We start from the raw sequence: 21,882 nt of genomic DNA, 5'->3' as shown, positions 1-21,882 counted from the left end.
TGATACCTCACTTTGTGACATTGGATTTCTCAAAGCAGGGCAAAAAAAAGTGGAAGGAAGCTGTGAAGCATGTAGTTTTAGTCTTGGGATTAGGTGACTTTGAGGAAGACATGTCCAGTGAGCTGGGTCAGACACAGTGCAGGATGTCCTATCCTGTGTGTCTGGAGAAGGGAAGGGCAGAGGGCAGCAGGAATCTGCACCCATTAACTGATCTAAACATAATCCGCTATTGTTTATGGAAATATCCCCTCTACTTAGGAGCGGTTCAGGTTCTGGCTTTGTGCCTCCTGGCTCCACTGTGTAAACACTGAGTAATGGGAGCCAGCAACACGGTGTACATCCTTAGGCACATCAGCAATAGGTAACCCATCTCCTTTCTATTTCATAATTCAGCCTAAAAAAGTCAATGACACCCAAAAACTTTATAATGTAACTGCGACCTGTGAGGCGAGAATCTTGGGTTCATTTTCCACCATGGATACTATACTGCATGCACTCTGTCAGTGTTCACTGTGTTTCTGTGAGTTTGAGAAATACTGCTATAGCTTATAAAAAGGACAACCTACCACTGTTATGTGTAGCCAGTAGAAGGAGCCCAGCTACAACCTTCATGATCCTGCAGTAAACCTAGTGCAAAGCTGTGCATTCTCAATGGGGAATTCAGTTGGCATCTGATGGGTCTGTGCCATGCCCCAGCAATATGATGGCCTCTCTATACCCCTTACATTTCTTATCAATGTTAGTCTACCATAATTGATTTCCGATAGGGAGATATTTGTTAGTCATTGTAGCACCTATACCTGGTACAATTCTCACCCCAAGTCTCCATTCACTTGTACGACTCCAAAGTCGTGCAACTTTTACCTTATACAAGGGAAGCGCTTTGTTCACTAAAGCCTTCTACGCTAATACCGTAGGGGCTACAGTTTTTTTTCCCCCATGCCAAGATAATAGCTTTCAATGCACAATAAAATAAAAAAAAAACAGTATAGTAAGGAGCATGCGTATTACCTTAGTGCCAATGGATCTACCAAGCCAAACAGACAGACTTCAATTGAAGGACTTTAACCAATCGTCGGAACCAACTTTACCCGGCGCATAACCCCTGACCAGAACTGTTGGATGGCCATGCAATGCCAAAAAATATGTACAAAGTCTGCCCACTTCCAGCATTCAGAGCAGGCGTCTCCAAACTGCGGCCTGGTGCCAGATGCGGCCCTTTGCTTGCCTTTATCCCATCCATGGGGCACCTTTCCTCCCACTGACACCAACAATGGGCCATAATTCCTGCTACTGACATCAATGGGGCATTATTTCTCCCATTGACACCAATGATGGGGCACTATTCCTCCCCCTAGTACATGTGTACATGTACTGAGGGAGGAATTGTTTGCATGGTTTACTCTCAGGCCTCGTACACACGACAGAACACGTCGAGTTCAGGGATGAAGCCGCCGAGGAGCTCGGCGGTCCGCCTTCTCCCATAGAACAACGAGAAAATAGAGAACATGTTCTCTATTTTCTCGACGAGTTCCTCGGCGGCTCCATCGGGCCAAAAGTGTACAGACGACAGAGTTTCTCGGCAGAATCCGGCTCTGACCGAGTTTCTCGCCAAATTCTGCCGAGAAACTCTGTCGTGTGTACGAGGCCTCACTGATGCCAGGACAATTTTTACTCCCAATGGTCACAGTCTGAACCCCCAAAGTTCCAATGGACAGTAAACTGGTCCTTTGTTTAGAAAGTTTGGAGAACCATGAATTAGAGGATTGTGTGTGAAAAATGCTCGCCAATTTATCAGGGGTATAATAAATTCTATGGAGGAATTGGTTATTCTCCCATGAAAGCGTTTATTGTATTAGGTGATCTTGCGCCGACACCAGTCTAGTAAAGGTGGGCCCCCATATGTCATCCTAATCATCATTGTCCAATTGTAAGAAATCAGATAGCCAAGCATTACGGCAAGAAAGCAAGACCTTCGGGGTGTCGACGAATAGCTGTTGATAAATATTGGATAACGCTTTAGTGAAGTCACCATTCCTGAGAAAGTATTCTAGGTCACCAACCTTTACGCACCGAGTAGGAGGAGCCAAATTGAGTGCCAAATGCATGCATAAACTGAAGATATCTAAATAGGAGAGAGAGTTGGGAAGCGGATATGGAGTTTTTAGAGCATCAAAGGACAAGAGCACTCCATTAACTTTGATGCAACTTTGATGCAATTTTGGATGGGTGCAATTTTGGCTTTGACTAGTGATAATGGACAACTGTTGCACAACTATTATATGTATAACATTAAGGTGCAACTTTCATGCAACTTTGGGTGGTTTACATTGCAGTCTATGGTACTCAAGTCGCATGAAAGTCGGTCCAAAGTAGTGCATGAACTACTTTGAAGTCACTGCCACTGTACTGCACATACTGTATATGAATGGTTATCATTCAAAAACATGGGGGTACGACTTGTCGTGCGACTTAGATGTTCAAACTTGCATGGCAAATCGCACAAGTGTGAATGGGGAGCAGGGCTCAAGTCCTGCGGGAACGTCGTCCCTGCACTTTTTCACAGCAGGAACGCAGTTCCCTTTGCAGGACTAGAGCAGCCGAGCCGCCCGAGCCAATCCTTTACTAAGCGGCGATGCCCAGCTCGAGTCACCGTCAGGGGCAGGCGAACCTTAGTAATCCTTTATGTTACTGACCGCTTCCTGTATATGGATTCATCGGGTAGTGTGCGGGTATTCCGTCACTTCCTCGATGCCGCAATGTCTCCTGGGAGCTTTTGTCATTGTTCCCAGGAGACATTGCGGAGGTCTGAGTTATTTAAGCAAGTTCTTTCTAAATCCCGCGATAACTCGCGGCAGACCTCCGCAATGTCTCCTGGGAACAATGACAAAGGCTCCCAGGAGACATTGCGGCATCGAGGAAGTGACGGAATATCCGCACACTACCCGATGAATCCATATACAGGAAGCGGCCAGTAACAAAGGATTACTAAAGGTACAGTGGATCAAGAAAAAAAAACAAAAAACACATGCGGTTTAGTAATTATGCATATGAGCGTATAATTTTTTTATTTTTTTGGTGGGGGAGTGGATCTTGGGTGGGAGTCCCACACTTTTTTCCCCAGGACTTGACCCCTGATGGGGAGTAAAGTAACACTTTACCAGCTTCACCAGTGTGTATGGAAAAAATCACACCACACCCAAGTGTGAATCCAATCTGCTTACCAAAAAATGGTGATAAATAGGCATTTAATCATCAATCACAAAGCATCACTTCTCCCAACCCTGATGGTGAATAGAAACTGATCTGATCATAGGACACAGCTTGTAATGGGCACTTTTTCACATAAAGCCACCAAAATAACGAACTCCAGAGCTTGTAATGGTACCCAGGGGCTCACTGGCTCATTTAGCCGCTTTTGTTTCAATCAGTGTTGGGAGTAGTGATGCTTTGTGATTACATGCCTATTTATCACCATTTTATGGTAAGTAGATTGGATTCACACTTGGGTGTGGTGTGCTTCTCCATTAACACTGAAGGGTCCTTTTTATATCTATCCCTCCTTGGAAAGTTTGATTATTTGAAATAAGTGCTAAATTCAAACTCTTATATGGAAGGCTTGGTGAAGCACCAAGGACAGTGATGGCGAACCTTGGCACCCCAGATGTTTTGGAACTACATTTCCCATGATGCTCATCTACACTCCAGAGTGCATGAGCATCATGGGAAATGTAGTCCCAAAACATCTGGGGTGCCAAGGTTTGCCATCACTGGCCTAGGAGATCAGAAACAACCAGATAATTGGGAATATTCCCTATTCCCATGAAACCTATTATAATTAGCCTAAGCCCTCATCCACAGACAATTCCTAGAAGAATTGTATTATTCTCAAAAGGCCAATCTCACTCAAAAAAAAATTACATTAGCTTCTTTGGGGCAGACTTGCGTTTTTGGCCCCATAGATTTTAGCATCTGAAAAATGTTTGAAAAACAGCTGTGTGGGTACTTTTTTCAGGTGCACCGATTTAAAACATCCATGTGTTCAAAAATGCAGGATTCTGCTCTTGTACTACAAGTTGTGCATACAAACACGCACAAAAGCCTTGATGACAGGATACCTTTAAAAGTGTGTCAGGCACTGTACTGTAACGTATGTACATAGGAAGCAGCCTACAAAGTTCAGGCTGCATTGTTATAAATTGAAGAGGCGGCTGGCTACTGTCAGGCAGCGTACTGTATTTTATATAGGAAAAAGCCTGCTACTACTAAGCTCCGTACTGTTATATATTAGAGGGGCAGCCTACAACTATCAGGCTCTGTACTGTTATATATTGGAGAGGCAACCTGCTACTGTCAGGCTATAGGCTGTTCTATATAGGAGAGGCAACCTGGTACTGCCAGGCTCTGTACTGTTATATATTAGAAGGGCAGCCTGCCTCTGTCAGGCTTTGTACTGTTATACATTGGAGGGTCAGCCTGCTACTGTCAGGTAGTGCACTGTAGTACAGGTTGATTAGTCTGTGAACTCTGTGTTGTATATATTTGAGAATCATCCTGCTACTGTCAGGCAGTATAATATAATACACAGCGGGAAGAGCCTAGCAATGTAATACTCATATATGCATGTGAAGTAGTGTTATAGAAGCTGACCACTGTCATGCTCTGTATAATAGTACATAAGAGGGGTGCAATCCTGCCATCTGTATGACTCTAATACTTATAGAGGTAAGGGGCAGGTTGCCAGCATCATGCTCTATAGAGTACTATTTGTATATACCAGAATTGTGCTACATTTTTCTGAACATACTGGAACATTACTCATTTATTTCCATTTATCCAAACCTCTGTTGCTATGTTTTTGCATTGCTGTGTTATATATGAATACCGGCTCTGTTAAATGTTCCACATTGGGCAGGGCTGTTTAGCAACAGCTGTTTAACGGTTTCCCTGCTGGCTGACTCAGATATACTGTTCATTAACGTAGAAGAAGAAATTGCTGGTTTGGACATAGTTCTAAATGTGGAAAAAAGAGCTAAGCCCATGTTATTTTTTCTGTATTACAAGCATTCATACTCAAACTCTCTGCTGCTGCAAAATATATCAGCACATTAATCAGGGTCATTATAAAAATAGCTCTGCCAGTGGAGAATCCTTCCCAGAATCCAGTAGTTGTATTTCGCTCTGCTGTCCGCACGGCTCCCCCCTACCGATCTTCGCTCTGTAATGGTCTGTTACTAAGCAGCAGCACAAACAGAGGTGTTCCCCAAAACTGGGAGAGAGAACTCTAGCCTGGGGCAATGACAATTATTATTTCTTCACTAAGAGCTCATAAACATTACTGTACTTACTTGGAGGGATATTCAAAGCTGGGGGTAATCTATCAGAATCGTTGCACTTACTGGAATGATAGCTCCAATTATACTGGAGTAAATGGGATAATAGCTGGCAAGGTGTGGTTTTGGTCACTGGGCAGAAAGTGGCAGTTGCATTGATCCTTTGACATGACCCAAAATAGGCAGCATTTATGTGTTAAAAAAATAACAAAAACAGTAAAGTTAGCCCAATTTTTTTATAGAATGTGAAAGATGATGTTACGCCAAGTAAATAGATACCCAACATGTCACGCTTTAAAATTGCGTACACTCATGGAATGGCACCAAACTTTGGTATTTAAAAATCTCCATAGGCAATGCTTTACTTTTTTTTTTACAGGTTAACAGTTTAGAATTACAGAGGTCTAGCGCTAGAATTGTTGCTTGAGCTCTAACGCACGCAGTGATACCTCACATGTGTGGTTTGCATGGCGTTTACATATGTGGGTGGGACTTATATGCGCGTTTGCGCGCTACCAGGGACAGGGGCGTTTTTATTATTTTATTTTTACACTTTAAAACATAAATAAAACATTGATCACATTTATTCCTATTACAAGGAATGTAAATATCCTTTGTAATAGGAATCGTTTGTGACAGGTCCTCTTGGAGATGCAGAGTCAATAAGACCCCACATCTCTCCTCCAGGCTGGCAAGTATAAGATCGAAAAAAAAAATTGCTTACCAGCCGTGATCGCGGCTTTGTTTACAATTGTGGCCCGGAAGTGACATCATAACGTCGCGCCCAGGCCTCTGGAGGGTCATAGAGATGTACTTCTTTCTCTGGGTCCCCGATTGTGTGGGAGAGCCCGGAGAAGCACCAGATGGCGGCGGGAGGGGGAGGGAACTGCCGCTATGATCGTTCTTACGGTGCACAGAATCGCCGGCAGAAAATAATGATATATGAATGATGCCTGTAGCTGCACCCATCATTCAGATATCTTGAATATCACTGAAATTCAAGGACGTCATATGACGGCCTTGGGCTGGAAGTGGTTAAAGGAAGTTGAAAAATATTTCCTCCTCCCCGATCTCCCACTCATGACTTTACCATTGAGATTAACAACACAACTACTGGTCCCTCCCCACATGACAGGGTGCTAGGCGTTGACCTAGACTCTGACCTCTCTGACCTCTAGGCCCCACATCCAATCACTGGTTAAATCTTACCGCCTCAACCTCCGCAAAATTTCCAGAATTTGCCTATTCTTGACTAAAGACACAACAAAATAACTTATCCATGCCTCGGTTATATTCTGCCTTGATTACTGTAATTTTATCCTCACTGGCCTACCTTTACACAGGCCCCCCCCCTTCTGTCTATTGTGAATGCTGCTGCTAGACTAAGGCCCCATACACACGACCAAACATGTATGCTGAAACTGGTCCGCGGGCCAGTTTCAGCATACATGTTCGGTCGTTTGTAGGCGCGAGCGGGCCGAATTCCAGCAAACATTTGCCCGCCGGGCCTTTTCCCAGCGGGCAAATATTCCTGGACGGGTTTTAAAACGGTCCGCTGGAATCCTGCCCGCTCGGACATGTACGGTCGTCAGTACAGACCTACCGTACATGTCCAGGCGCCCGCCGTCCCTCGCATGCGTCGAATGACTTCGACGCATGCGTGGAAGCCTTTAAATGGCAGGCGCGGCGACGACGCGGACACGCCCCGCGTATTGTTTACGCGCGGACTTCTGTACGATGGTTAGTACAACCATCGTACAGAAGCCTCTGGCAGGCATGTACGGTGAAAACGGTCCGACGGACCGGTTTCATCGTACATGTTTGCTCGTGTGTACCGGGCCTAAGGCACCTTAGTCACCACTCCAAGACTGGTGCTTCTCTCTGCGAATCCCTTCAATGGCTTTCATATCAAATTCTAAATATTAACCACAGTGTACAAAGCCATTCACAACGCTGTCCCCAACTACATCACCAACCTCCTCTCCACTTCTCCCAAGACATCTTGGCCTCTAGCTCCCTTGTTACCTCCCATGTTCGCCTTCAGGACTTCTCCCATCCTCTGGAACTTCCTACCCCAGTCTGTCCAGTCAGCCCCTACCCTGTCTGCCTTTAGGCGATCTTTGAAAACGAATTTATTCAGGGAAGCCTACCCCACCTCCACCTAAGAACCGTACTTGAGTCACCTCCATCAAATAACTTCCTGCAGCCATTACCTTTTGTACCACCTCCCTCTTTCTTTAGATTGTAAGCTCCATGAGCAGGGCCCTCCTATTCCTTCTGTATTGAACTGTATTTTAATTGTTCTGCCCCCCTTTATTTTGTAAAGCACTGAGCAAACTGTTGGCACTATATACAGTAAATCCTGTATAATAAATAACAGACTTATTGGCAGGATCCCCAGATGAAAAAAAAAAAGCTTAAAAAAGACAACGAAATACAGCCATCATATCTAAGAATTTGTAAGCTACAGTATAGCAATTTTTGGGTTGCAAATCTTTTTTTTTTTGTATATACTGTATTTATTGGCGTATAACACTCACTTTTTTACCCTGAAAATAGAGGGTAAACTGTGCCTGCGTGTTATACGCAGGGGGCTGTGGAACGTTTTTTCCTGAAACTTCCCTCTTAAAGTTAGGGTGCGTGTTATACGCCGATAAATACGGTACTTACCTAGTCTGTGCAATGGTTTAGTATTATGGGGCCTCCCACTAGTGCTCTAGGGACCGTCTCTTCTCCGTGTGCCACCATAGGAATTCACTTCCTATGGTGGCACACATGCAGGCGCACAGTCCTGCTCTGTGTGTCCATAGATTTAACACTGGCCCTGCCCCCTGGTCACCGAATTTCATTGACAGCAGCAATGGCTCCTGCTGCTGCCTCTCTATCCTGTGAGAAAGGGGAGAGAGCCACTGCAGATGGGCACAGTGCTGGATTGGAGTGAGGACTAATTTTTTAATCTTAAAGCAGGGAATGCATTAAGGTAAAAATGTATTTTTATTTAAAAGTTATTGCTTCTGGGTCGGCTTTTCTACATAGTCGTTCAGATCAAACAAGTACACAGCTAGTAGTGTTTTAAGATCTAAGATCTGATCTTGCATGTTTGCTCACCAGAAAGTATTTTCAGGTTCAAGATTATAGTCCTAGAGTTTGACTACAAAATTCATTAGTGTGTAGCGCTACCCCCGTTAGAAACAGCTTAGAAGATTGCACAGAGTCCTTTAGCCAGTAGCTACCCCACAGCCAGCCACACAGTCACTCTTTGGCTCAATGAACAGTTCCAGGGTTTTATTTTTTGGTGTTTATTTTTTATTTTTGGATAACTTGGATGGGATTAAAGAATTGAGGGGTAAACTCCAAAACTATGTACAAATAGGGGGACACATCTTCTATAGAACTATGAGCCTATAGCAAACTTGAGAATAATCTTGGTGAAAAGTCTGAGTAAAGTCTACAAGTGAAAACTACGGGCCAGATCCACAGACAGAGTACGCCGGCGTATCTACTGATACGCCGGCGTACTTTCAAATTACCCGCGTTGTATCTTTGGGTTGAATCCTCAAACCAACATACGACAGCATCTGGGTTAGATCCGACAGGTATACGTCCTCGTACACCTTTCGGATCTAAGATGCAATACTTCGGCGTCCGCTGGGTGGCGTTTATGTCGTTTTTCGCGTCGGGTATGCAAATTAGCTATTTTCGACGATCCACGAACATACGCGCGGCCGTCGCATTCTCTTACGTCGTCTCTAGTCGGCTTTTTCCGGCGTATAGTTAAAGCTGCTTTTTTGCGGCGTATAGTTAGATTTGCCATGTTAAGTATGGCCGTCATTCCCGCGTCTAAATTCGAATTTTTTATTTTTTATGCATAAGTCGTCCGTAAATCGGATGGACGTAAGTCACGTCTAAGTTAAAAAAAATTACGTCGTTGCAACGTCATTTCGCGCAAAGCACGGCGGGAAATTTTGAAACGGAGCATGCGCAGTTCATTCGGCGCGGGGACGTGCTTCATTTAAATGAATCACGCCCCCTAATCGCCAATTTGAATTCCGCCGCCAGAAATACACTACGCCGCCGTAACTTACAGCGCAAAATCTTTGAGGATTTGAAACAAAGCCAAGTAAGTTACGGCGGCGTAGTGTATCTCCGATACGCTGTGCCGGTGGCCGATCTATGTGGATCTGGCCCTACAAGTCCAAACTGCACTTGAAATTGCACTGAAAGTGCACTTGGAAATGCAGTTGCTGTAGATCCGAGAGGGACATGCAAGGAAAATAAAAAACAGCATTTTAGCTTGCACATGATTGGATAATAAAATCAGCAGAGCTTCCCCTCATTTCAGATCTACCCCTCAGATTTACAGCGACTGCACTTCCAAGTGCACTTTCAATTTAAAGTGCACTTGTAGTGCAAAGTGGATTTGCCTTTTGTAAATAACCCCCTATGTCCCCTTTACTCTCACAGCTGACTCTGACCCATGAGGGATGGCCTCAGCCCAAAATTCTCTAGTATCTCTCTCTCTCTCTCTCTCTCCAGTCGGCAATCACAAATATCCTTATATAATTGGTTGCTTCCTTCCAATATTCTTTCTCCTTGTGATACCAGACAGGGAGAAAGATGAAAGGTGAGCCTCAGATGAAAGTCCCTCAGTCAGCATTCCGCAGATTCCACCAATCAGGCCCTCGGGTAGCCCATCTGAGGCTTCAGCTCCCTGCAGGCACATGGTTGGAAGGCCTAAGGGGACAATAAGTCTCCCTTAGGCTGTGATCTAATTTTAAGGACAAAAACTGCTGCTCTCTGTCTCAGAGTATATATACAGGCTCCCAGCTACTATCTGGCCGACCCTCCCCAGGCATTGGCCAAGCCTCTACAAATATTTATCTCCCTGCCCACTCATTTCCATAGCTTTTTTGACTATTTAGAAAGGAATATGGGGCAATCGATGCTGCCCACCTAAAAATAATGGTGGTTTCATCACTTTCTGAGTATCCTACTTGAATCAAGTCTGTACAATAGATCGGGAGAAATAGAAACTGTCATTTGCATACAGATCAGTGAATCAAAGTATTTAAACAAGAGTATAAACATGGTGGCTAGGTGATCAGTAGATCAACTTTTGTACAACCTTAGTGCTCCTACATGAATCAATATTCAGTCAGACCCTGCTGAACTGGGCAAGTTCCATCCAAGTTTGATCGGCTTTACTGAAAACTCTCGCCCTCTTGTTAGTTTCAAAAACTGTATGCCACTTCCTGCAATTAAAATATATGCATTGCAAGCCTTGATTTTATGTCTTGGCTCAGCTAGAGAGGAAGGCAGCAGAAGTTTTATTTACAGTGCTAAATTTCCTAGTGCTGCAGCTGCCACGGGGGAAAGCAGAGAAATATCATCCTGCCAGTAACTCCCTTCTTTTCCTAGTAATTTTGTCACCCTAGGATATGGACATTACTTTGTACATGTAGGGAGTGGTATTACCGCGCTACCGAAGGACTTGGAAAGGGGAAGCTAAAGGGAAAAGGGGGGGGGGGATGTGAACAAACAAGGGGGAAAAAGAAAATGTACTGCTACGGCACTGCAAAACCAAAAATAAATTAATTACAAAATAGTGCTGCGCTGTAGGGATAGGGAATTAAATAAATCTCATAAATACAGTGCTAGATCAAAATAGGTGCATCTAAACAATAATACAATATATGACTTCAGTGATGCATAATAACAAATCCAAAGTGAAAAGCAATGTGTACTAAGTGAATAGGACAGCTGACGCTGCTAGAGCCGCAGGGCTACAAAACTATACACATGGGTGATAGCAAAACATATACAGTGAAAAAACATATGTGTTCATGCAGGAGCAGCGAGCTAGACGCTACTGGAGCGCAAGTAGTAAAGTGCTGGTGCTGGTGCCAAAGTTCAAACATATAGTGCTTGCCGAGGAGTGGTTCCAATTTACTGCTGTAAGGTAACAGCATAAAACAACTCTCTATGGACGAACACAGCAACAAAATTCAGGCCATTGGAAGTGGCAGTGATCCTCACACGGGAAGATAAAGGAAAGCACCAATAGTGTAATAACGTAGGAGCAATTTAATAATATAAAAACAGCTTATACATTGGGTACTCACAAAGGTAGTTTAAAAGTAGGCATATAAAAAAAACGAATGGCGGACTCGCTGACATCACATCCGGTACCTCTTTAACTGAGTCCCCAAAGAGCCCCCCACCTACATCAGAGTCCCCAGAGAGCCACTCCTTACATCAGGGTCACCAGAGAGAGGGCAGGCAGTGAGATATGATGTAATCTCTCTGCTGCCCGTGGCTGCACAGTAATGGTGGAACAGCGGTGATGCAGGGCAGGCGGTGAGAGATGATGTCATCTCTCTCTGCTCTCTAGCCCGCCCAGCTCTTCAGTGCTGCCTGCCCGCTCTCAGGCTCTCCCGTGCTACCCACCGCACAGCTGCAGAGAGGCCACAGCCGATAGTGGGTTGGGGACCCCTGTGACGCAGGGCTATAGCCCCTAAAGCCACCCCCTAGAGATTCCACTGGCTGTCACTGAAACTGGCCCACTTAGCCATCGGCCCTCTGGGAAACTCCTGGCGGTCTCGATGGCCAGTACATGCCTGACAGCTTGTCCAAATCTCTACTATGCATGAACTCTGGGATCTCCATTCAAACACTTCACCAGCCCACCAACAATGACTGCATATCCTACAGCAGCTAAAAGAATATGCAACCCACCTGCTGACCAGTTTGAGGAATAAAGTACTTTGCATTAAGTTAATATGTAGTTACAGATTTAAAGTGGTTCTAAACACTAACGTTTTTTTACCTCAAAAGCGGCGTTCCACGCAAAAGTGGAACTTCCGCTCATCCGATTCCTCATCCGAGTCTTTGACAGGTATCCTTTCCCACTTTCGGGAGTCTGGGCCACAACACCACTTTAATGCATTCTCTGCATTATGATAAAAAAAAAACATCCACTGCCTGTTAACCCCCTTCCCTAACACTTACTTGAGGCCTCCATCAATCCAGTGCTGTGCCTTACTGCAGGTCTTCTCTCCTCTCTTCTTGGTCTTGTAGGCTTGGCTGGGAGCAATTAGCTCTGGGGAGGGAGCAGGGGGCATGTCTGAGAGCGTCGGCAGGGGACCTCTTTTTTTTATTTTAGTTAAAAGAGAAGTAAAGCCAAAGCTTGTTTGGCTGTTTTTCTCCTATGGGTCACAGGAGTGCAATTCATTTTGCACTCCTGTGACCTGTTTTCAGCAGAGAGCGGGCTGAAGTCCGCTCTCTGCTGACGTCACAGAAGTCAGACCAGGCACTGTGTCATCACGACAAAGTCTGGATCCACCAGGTGCCTGGATTGACACCCGGCTCAGCCTCTCATCAAGCCGCTAAGAGACTGAGCTGCCCGCCCCCGCCCCTCCACAGCTCATCGCTCCAGTGAGTGAGGAGGGGGGTGAGCAGAGAGCTGTGACTGACAGTCATAAGCTCTCTGCTGGGGGAACTGTGAGAACTGAGCCATTGGCGGTGTTCGATCGCTCGGTTATCAGTGCAGAGGCGCTGGGGGACAGGTGCAGCATCGGAGCCATGCTGCATCCACCGATGTATAAATATAGAAAAAGAAAATAAAAGAAAAACACAAACCCATACAGTACTTTGCTTGCACTGCAGGGGTAACTGTTTGTTTCATTCTAGGGCATAAAAGAGCAGAGATATACTTACCTGATCCTCCCCACACAAGACCGGTCCTGCACCCTGGCGCACCCACGTTCTTGAAAATGGACTGTTCCTGACGTCAGCATGCCCAGAGCATGCTCCATAGAGAGGAACAGTCATTTTTAGAGGGGGGGGGGGTCTTTCCTGGAGTTTCACTGATCAACCGTTTTTACAGAAATGCTGGGTGCGGCTTACTTCAGAAGTCACTGATTTTCAATGTGGACTGTATCTGCCTCCCCATAGTAACATAACGTCTTTCTCCAGGGAGCAGGAGAAAGCCAAGCAGCTCCATGCAGCGATAAATTTTGAGCGGAGTGGCTGCTCTGTTAAAATAGTTAATTGGTGGAAGCTCTCAGAAGGGCACCCTTGCCAACAAGCAGCAAGGGACCAATTGCTTTTGTGTCTTCTTGCTGAAAAGTGGAATAGCTCTTAGTAAGTTCAGTGTAACTATGTAGTACAACGTGGCTCTGATTGTCACTTGGATGTACAGATTATTCCATTTGGATCCATGCCATTGCTGCAAACCTCGCCTGGGCTCTGCTCCCTCCCAGATCTAAATCTCCTAAAAAGGCTTTAGGTTCCCTGGGTTTGCTGGAAAGTTTGAGTCCAAGAGAGGGAGAGGCCGCTCGGATGCAGGGAATGGGAGGAGGGACTGTTCTTGTTGCCAGAGAAGAAAATAATGAAATCATATCCCTTGTGTGAAGTGAGATTTCTTTTTCCACTAACAAAGAATCATTCCCTTATCTTTCCCTTCCAGAGGGTACATTTCAAAGCCGTTACAGGTCCGGGCCACAGGGGAGGGAGACTTCAATCCTGTGGACCCGATTTAGTGACCACATTGTAATTGCATCCTCTCTACAAAGTGCCTATGACTTTTTTGTTGATTATTTCTGAACAGACAGACCAGACTTTTATAGACATATATGCGAAAGTGATTCACCTAATGTAAATAATCTTATGACTATGTGGTTCTACTAACACCCTCATTTGCTTTGCCTGGTAGTGCTGTACAGTGGTTGTGCCCCACCGCTCTATTCTGCCAATGGAAGTCTACCAGTGTGAACCGACTTGCTGAAAGCAATGCTCTGTGTGCTTATCGTCTTATCACTTTTTGTTCAGGGAGGGTTTAGAACACCTGTCACTTTTTCTTTTTTTTATTGATGTCTGTGCCCCCTTTAGGTAGATTCACTCTCTTTATTTGTCCTGTTTACCATTGTCACAAAGAATGAAAGTGAAAAAATGCCAAATTTTGAGTTCTCAAGCAAAAAGGAATAGTGAGGAAAATAGTGGGGACACTAGTTCAGATGACAACCACCATTCCCTCACTTTGTAGGGATTTCCTCTCACTTTCTGTTTTTGCTATGGGACAGGAAGTGAAATCTCCCCAGTGGGACACAGGTGGCAAAAAGACCTGAGAAGGATTAAATACTTCTCCCTTACCTTATCCAAAATTAGTTTTACCTTTAGGCTGCATTCACACCTAGGCGTATTTACGCCCGACGCCCCACGCTATTGCAGCCTGCAATACGCTGGAGGGGTGATTTAACATTGTCGGCTATGGAGATGGTTCACATCTCCACGCCGAACGCCGAAACGCCGTACGCCTGAAGCTCAAAACAAGTCCCGGACCCTTTTTTCAGGCGGCTTTCGGCGTTCGGCATAGCCGACAATGTTAATCACCCCTCCGGCGTATTGTAGGCTAAAAAACGCCGCGTTTTGTCGCGGCAAATCGCGGGACAAAACGTTGCAATTTGTCGCGGCAAATCGCGGGACAATACGCCGCGTTCAGGTGTGAATGCAGCCTTCGTTGTCTGTTAAGGAAAACAAAAATACTGAAGTAGTGTGTGGAGCTTAGAGTGTATCAAAGTGATCAACTACAGGCAACAGCTGGAAACTAGATATAGTTACTTTCTATGTAAAAATAGAAACAGTGTCAACAGTTCTTCACTCAATCTATAAAATTATACAACATTTGATATACATAGTGCGGACACATTAAAAGCACCTGAAAGTGTATCTCTATGCTACACTTTTTGTTTTCATTTTGGATGCAGTGAGGAAAGTTTAGACCTTCTGTCAAGTTTTTATTGCAGTGTTGTACCCCATTGGGGAGATTCGCCTCTCTATGTGTATTGGTGACCACTGTTACTTTAATAAAAAGGGAGGAGGAAAGTGTGGGGAAGTCTAATGGGAACACTTGTTCTGAAAACAACTGTCTATATGGGGAATTTCCCTCATTTTGGGAGATATCTACCGACATTCCATTGTGGAGAAGTTTAAAGCAGGATTAGGTTATAAAGAAAAAAATCCCAAGCTTTGAATATCTCACAAGAGCACTGTACAATCCATCATCCGGAAATGGAAAGAGTATGGCAAAACTGCAAATCTACCAAGAAATGGCCGTCCACCTAAACTGACATGCCGGGCAAGGAGAACATTAATCAGAGAAGCAGCTAAGAGGCCCATGGTAACTCTGGAGGAACTGCAGAGATCCACAGCTCAGGTGGGAGAATCTGTCCACAGGACAACTATTAGTCGTGCTCTCCACACATCTGGACTTTATGGAAGAGTGGCAAGAAGAAAGACATTGTTGAAAAAAAAGCCATAAAGAAGTCCGATTTGCAGTTTTCAAGAAGCCATGTGGGTGACAGAGCAAACATGTGAAGGTCCTCTGGTCAGATGAGACCAAAATTTTACTTTTTGGCCTAAAAGCAAACGCTATGTGTGGCAGAAAACTAACACTTCACATTACCCTGAACACACCATCCCCATCGTAAAACATGGCAGTGGCAGCATCATTTTATGGGGATGCTTTTCTTCAGCAGACAAGGAAGCTGGTCAGAGTTGATGGGAAGATGGATGGCGCTAAAATAAGACCCTAAACATACAGTCAGAGCTACAATAGAATGGTTAAGATCAAAGCATATGCATGTGTTAGAATGGCCCAGTCAAAGTCCAGACCTAAATCCAATTGAGGATCTGTGGCAAGACTTGAAAATTGATGTTCACAGACGCTCTCCATCCAATCTGACAGAGCTTGAGCTGTTTTGCTGTTTTGCAAAGAAGAATGGGAAAAATGTCATGCTAGATGTGCAAAACTGGTAGAGACAACTGTAATTACAGCAAAAGGTGGTTCTACAAAGTAATGACTCAGGGGGGCTGAATACAAATGCACTTCACACTTGTCACATATTTGTTAAAAAACATTTATCATTTTCCTTCCACGTCACAATTATGTGCAACTTTGTGTTGGTCTGTCACATAAAACCCCAATAAAATACATTTAAGTTTTTGGTTGCAACATGACAAAATGTGGAAATCTTCAAGGGGTATGAATACTTTTTCAAGGCACTGTATATACTACACATCAAGACTTTGAAATCTTGGTGTCAGAGATAAACAAAAAGTGAGGATCAAAGTATCGCACATGCGTGCCTGTCATTGCAAGTCAAGATTTGCGACTTCCAGGACTTGAGTGACCCATTTCAGGATGAGCACATATATTTCTGCTTGTATACGACCAAAAAAACAGAGCCAGAGCAAAAATTTGCCTCTTTGCCATGGAAGTTACCCAACTGTTCTTTTGACACATACTTCATACAAAGCTGGAAGTTTCTGTTTTTCTTTTCTCCAGTTATTAATAAAAATAAAATTGTATATAGTCTACATACCACCCTTCCTGTGCTGCTTGTGTCTATGTGCTGGGCAGGTGTCAAGGCGGATATATAACAGACCCTGGAGAACATCGTGCTGGATTATTAGAATCCAAACTTGCTCCAGCTTAACCAAAGTGAGGATCATGGAAATATGGAAGATAAAAGTACACATATTAGGCCAGGCTTAATTACATTTTAATAAACATTTTGCAGTTATCCACAGCTATTGGCTTGCTCTCGTTCATCATGGAATTATTTGCTGCCCAGTTCTGCATAAACTGTTTAGATCTTTTCTTATATCAAATACAAATGTTACCGCCAACCTGTTTTCATACTCAAGTTAATTTAAACAGTAATGCTGAAACCAGATTGGGTTTATGTAATAAGGCAGCCATATTACTCATATTATAAAATCAGATTTGGATCTCTTAGAGCCCTTTTACACTGGGGCGGTGTGGGCGGTAGTAGTAAAGCGCCGCTAGTTTTAGCAGTGTTTTTAGCCCCCGCTAGCAGCCGAGGAAAGGATTAAAAGCGTCTGTGTTGCGGCGCTTCAGCGGCGCCACTTATTAATTTCAATGCGCAGGGTGTTTTGGGAGCGGTGTATACACCACTCCCACAGATGCTGCTTGCTGGGTTTTATTTTCCCATCCTGCAAGCGCAGGCCTCAATGTGAAAGCACTCAGGCTTTCACACTGGGGTGGCTTGAAAGTTGCTTTACAGGCGCTATTTTTATCGCTAAAACGCCTGAAAAGTGCCCCAGTGTTAAAGGGGTCTTATTGGCAGGCTCAGGAAAGATAAACACTGATTGGTTCTTGATGTTACTAAACATGACTTAGACCCCTTTCACACTGAGGGCATTTTGCAGGCACTATATATCGTTATAAATAGCGCCTGCAATCCGCCCTTAAACAGCTGCTCTATTCACTCCAGTGTGAAAGCCATGGGCTTTCACACTGGAGTGGTGCGCTGGCAGGGCATCAGAAAAAGTCCTGCCAGCATCTTCTTTCGTGTGCATTAGCAGAGGTGAACTCACCGCTGCTAATGCGCTCCTGCCCATTGAAATCAATGCCCAGCGCTGCTGTACCGCCGGCAATACTCCCGCTGTAGTGGCGCATTGCCAGTGGTATTAACCCTTTCTCGACCGCTAGCGGGGTGCTTTTAACCCCTGCTAGCGGCCGAGAAAGGGTTAATACCGCTGGCAGGGTTGATACCAAAATGCGCCGCAAATTCGACGGTAAAATAGCAGCATTTTACCGCTACTTTACCGCCAACGCTATGGGCAGCACCAGTGTGAAAGGGGTCTTAGAGGTGATTGTATTCATATGTTTAAATGTATCTGATCAGAATAAATATAGGTAACACAAGGAATGTACAAAAGGACAAGGGGTCATTGCTTACAGAGGAAAGATTATTTTCCTGTAGCAAGGGGTTCTTTAAAGTAAAAGTGGGTAAAGCTGAATTCAACTCCACTTAAAGTGTAAGTAAACCCACCTATCATTTTCAGCTAAGGAAGCTGCCATCTTGGCCTATGTTTAATCTTCAACTGCCATGGTGCTGCACATGTGATCAGTTATGACACCAGCCATTGGATGGTTTGACAGTTTGGTTGAGAGCACAACCAATGTGACAGTTAGCAATCCCGGCAATGTAACTGCTTTTTGAAACTGTTAAACCGATGGGTTTACTTCCGCTTTAAATGTTCCCACAGGTGGTTTATGTCATAAATTATCTATAATGTGCTAGTATGACCCGCATATTAGCACAATATTGGTCACTTGAATGGCCAGGGTGCGATGACATCACTTCTGCGCATGAGAATCATATCATATCACGCCAAATAGCAAAGCCATAAGTGTGTGCCAAGCTGCCCATGCACAGCTCAATGTACATTACAGCTGACAGGAAGGGGGAAGCATTTATTACAAAAGAGACCAATAGGGTCTCTTCTGTAATAAAAATTCTACCGGTCAGTGGGTTTTTTTTTTTTTCTTAACTGTGCTTTAAAATGTATTATATTGTAACTTACCAGTCCTTATATGTAGAGGTTGCATTTGTTTTATTTTTTTCAGGCTTTTTCTCCTTTTATTTTTACCTGGTGATCCTGCCAGTAACAGAAAGGATTTGATTACTATATTTTCTTAAAATATTAAAAGTAAATCTATGGTCACAACATACACTTTCATTTTCTAACATCAGCATTGTAATAGCAATACAAACAATAGTTATTTTTAAAAATTCAATATAAGCTTACTTGAAAAATCTCCTTTTGTGTTACCCGCTGGTCATCTCTTTCCACAACTTCCAGAATTCCCTACATGATTTGCAGCTTCTCCGCTGTGTACTTTCCATTTCTAAGGCCTATATATCTTATGGTTTTGGGGTGTGTAGTTGTAGGGGGCGCTATATGTGTTCAATGATGACATTTCTTATACATACACAGTTTAAAGTGCATAGTGCCAATTAATGATATACAGTTACCATGTATACTCAAGTATAAGTCAAGATTTCAGCACATTTTTTTTTAAAATGCCCCCCTCGGCTTATACTCGAGTCACCTTATTTTGCGCCTGATCCCCTGGACTTTGGGGACCCGGTACCGGGCGGCCGTATGTTCCCTGGACCCCAAACTTGACACACATGTAGCCCCACTCTCTCTCTACAAGTGTGTAAAGTTTGTTGTCCGGGGGACCTACGGCCGGTCACCTCTTCCATAGACTCCCATGTTAAACGGTCATTTCTCCGGTGATTTTGGGGACTCAGTTCCAGCTGGTCGTAGGTCCCCGGGGACCAGAACTTGGCACACATGTAGCCCCATTTCTTCTCTACAAGTGTGCGAAGCTTGTAGGACCTACAACTAGGGAGCACCGATTTTTCAAAGCCAGGCACCCCTTCCATAGACTCCCATGTTAAACGTCAGTCTAGTCATGGACACAGTGAGGCATGGGCACAGTGAGCCATGCAGATGGACACCCTAGGCCTATACTTGAGTCAATACGTTTTCCCATTTTTTTGTGGTAAAATTGGGTGCCTCGGCTTATACTCGTGTATATACGGTAATAAATCCCGACAATCCAGTGCTGAAATTGACTTGACAATGATTCAAAGTAATACGTCGATAACAAAGTCCATAAATCTTTTTCTTTTTGGGTGCAACTTTAATTCTTATAACCGTCTTGGGTACCAAACTTCATGTAGATCACCCAGTGAATTGGCTAATCACCAGACCACCATGACATTTTTAACTAAAAAAAGATCAGGTAAAGCTGTTAGCATGGATCAACGATCCTGCTGATGTGCCAAAGGAGATGCGATTGGGAACCTTGTAGTTCTCCACCGCGATAGCCCATTTAAAAAATAGATAAAACGGACCATAGTATAACACAGTTCACTTAAAAAATGAATATAAAAACATGGGCCAAATGGCTGCTTACATTGGTTGGTGCCTTAGTCTGGCACTGAGGATTTTAGACATGAATCGCCAGACAGATTGATAGCGCAAGCGGGACAGCTGCGGTGTTTGTTGATCACCGATTTAAATCATTTAAAGATGAATTTATAAATTATTTACTGAGCACTATGTACAGCATGTACAAAACAATTTCCACTTTTACAGCTGACACTGGGCTGGAGGCTCCACCTTCCACATGGGGTTTCATTGAGTTGAAGGTTTCTAAAGGCATCCATGACAGTCTTTGCAGAAGACTATATGACACAATAATGATTACCTTTCTTACCTCTAAAAAAGATGGCTGAATTGAATTTATATTTTGTTAGCCTTTCATGCATCTACTTTTAATAAGTCTGTGAGACTAACAGCATCCATCTTTTTCATCTTGTTTCAGGTTATGACTTCCCATCGGTCTTGCAGTGGTTTGCTGAGCGAGTGGATCGTATCATCCTTCTGTTTGATGCCCATAAGTTGGAGATTTCTGATGAGTTCTCAGAAGCCATTAGAGCCCTCAAGGGCAATGAAGACAAGATCCGTGTTGTTCTCAACAAGGCCGACATGGTGCAAACACAACAACTGATGCGTGTCTATGGTGCACTCATGTGGTCCCTGGGTAAAGTGTTCAATACACCTGAAGTGCTTAGAGTCTACATAGGCTCATTCTGGTCTGAGCCACTCATGATTTCTGACAACAGGCACCTGTTTGAGCTGGAAGAACAGGATTTATTTCAAGATATCCAAAATCTGCCCAGGAACTCAGCCCTACGCAAGCTCAATGACCTGGTAAAAAGGGCCCGGCTTGTTAGGGTAAGAATTTTTCTTTTTTATACATCAGCCTGCTTATCTTTTAATAGAGCTGACCATACATTGCAATCTGATCATACCCCATTGCAAAGAAAGGTGGTGAAAAGGTTAACTAGCTATTTTTAGCTTTTCACAGCTCTTAATGCTAAAACAATATCCTGCTTTTTACTAGATGGCGTGCTACTTCAGGGCCTTGCCACTCTAAATATTCTCACAAATATTTTACAGCTCTTTGAAGCCTGGACATAGGAAAATGCATTGTTTTCATATGGGCTGTTAAGGATGAGCTCCAGCGTGTTCGCATGGTACACGTGCAGAGCCCGCCAGGAAGTCAGCACGGCGCTGCGCTAATCACAGCCAGGGAGACATTTCCCGATCTCTGCAGCCGAGCATCGGGACAATGTCTCCCTGGCTGTGATTAGCACAGCGCCGGAGGGCTCTGCACGTGTACTATGCGAACACGCTGGAGCATATCCTTACTGTTGACTCCAGAACATTGTGCATTTAGCCCTGGTTCACATTGATGCGATTTGACATGTCAAATCGCATTCCAAATCGGCAGCAATTGCAGCGTCTGAATATGTGCGACGCCGCATTTGCGGTGCTGATTCCCAAAAGTAGTCTGTACTACTTTTGCCAATTTTGGGTTGAAATTTCTATTGACATCTGTGCAGAAACCGCACAGAAATCACCCCCAAAGTCGGGACGGACATGCGGGAATGAAATTGTGTGAGTTCAGCTGAACTCGCACAATTTCATTCCCACAGTCTGTGTGAACCCGGGTTAAAGCATTTTCAACAACCATTGTAGTTTAGGGAAATGTTGCATAAGATGCCCATTCCAAACATGTACAAAAGTGCCACAAGTACCAGCTTTAAAAAAAAAAAAAAAAAAAAAAGCTGGCAAGGTACACTTTCCACGTTGAGGGCAT

The 21,882-nt window shown here is 44.1% G+C and overlaps 1 protein-coding gene across 1 annotated transcript in view; it reads left to right on the top strand.

The window, feature by feature from the left end:
* EHD2 (EH domain containing 2) overlaps positions 1 to 21,882 on the top strand; it is a 68,918-nt gene that overhangs the window by 11,127 nt on the left and 35,909 nt on the right. Inside the window, exon 3 of the mRNA XM_040323274.1 lies at positions 20,542 to 20,954. Within this exon, the coding sequence (XP_040179208.1) occupies positions 20,542 to 20,954 (413 nt within the window). The remainder of the gene's footprint in view (positions 1 to 20,541; positions 20,955 to 21,882) is intronic.

Source organism: Rana temporaria, chromosome 9, assembly GCF_905171775.1.
Source record: "Rana temporaria chromosome 9, aRanTem1.1, whole genome shotgun sequence".
Classification (NCBI taxonomy): Eukaryota; Metazoa; Chordata; class Amphibia; order Anura; family Ranidae; genus Rana; species Rana temporaria.
This window is presented reverse-complemented; position numbering and strand designations above follow the sequence as displayed.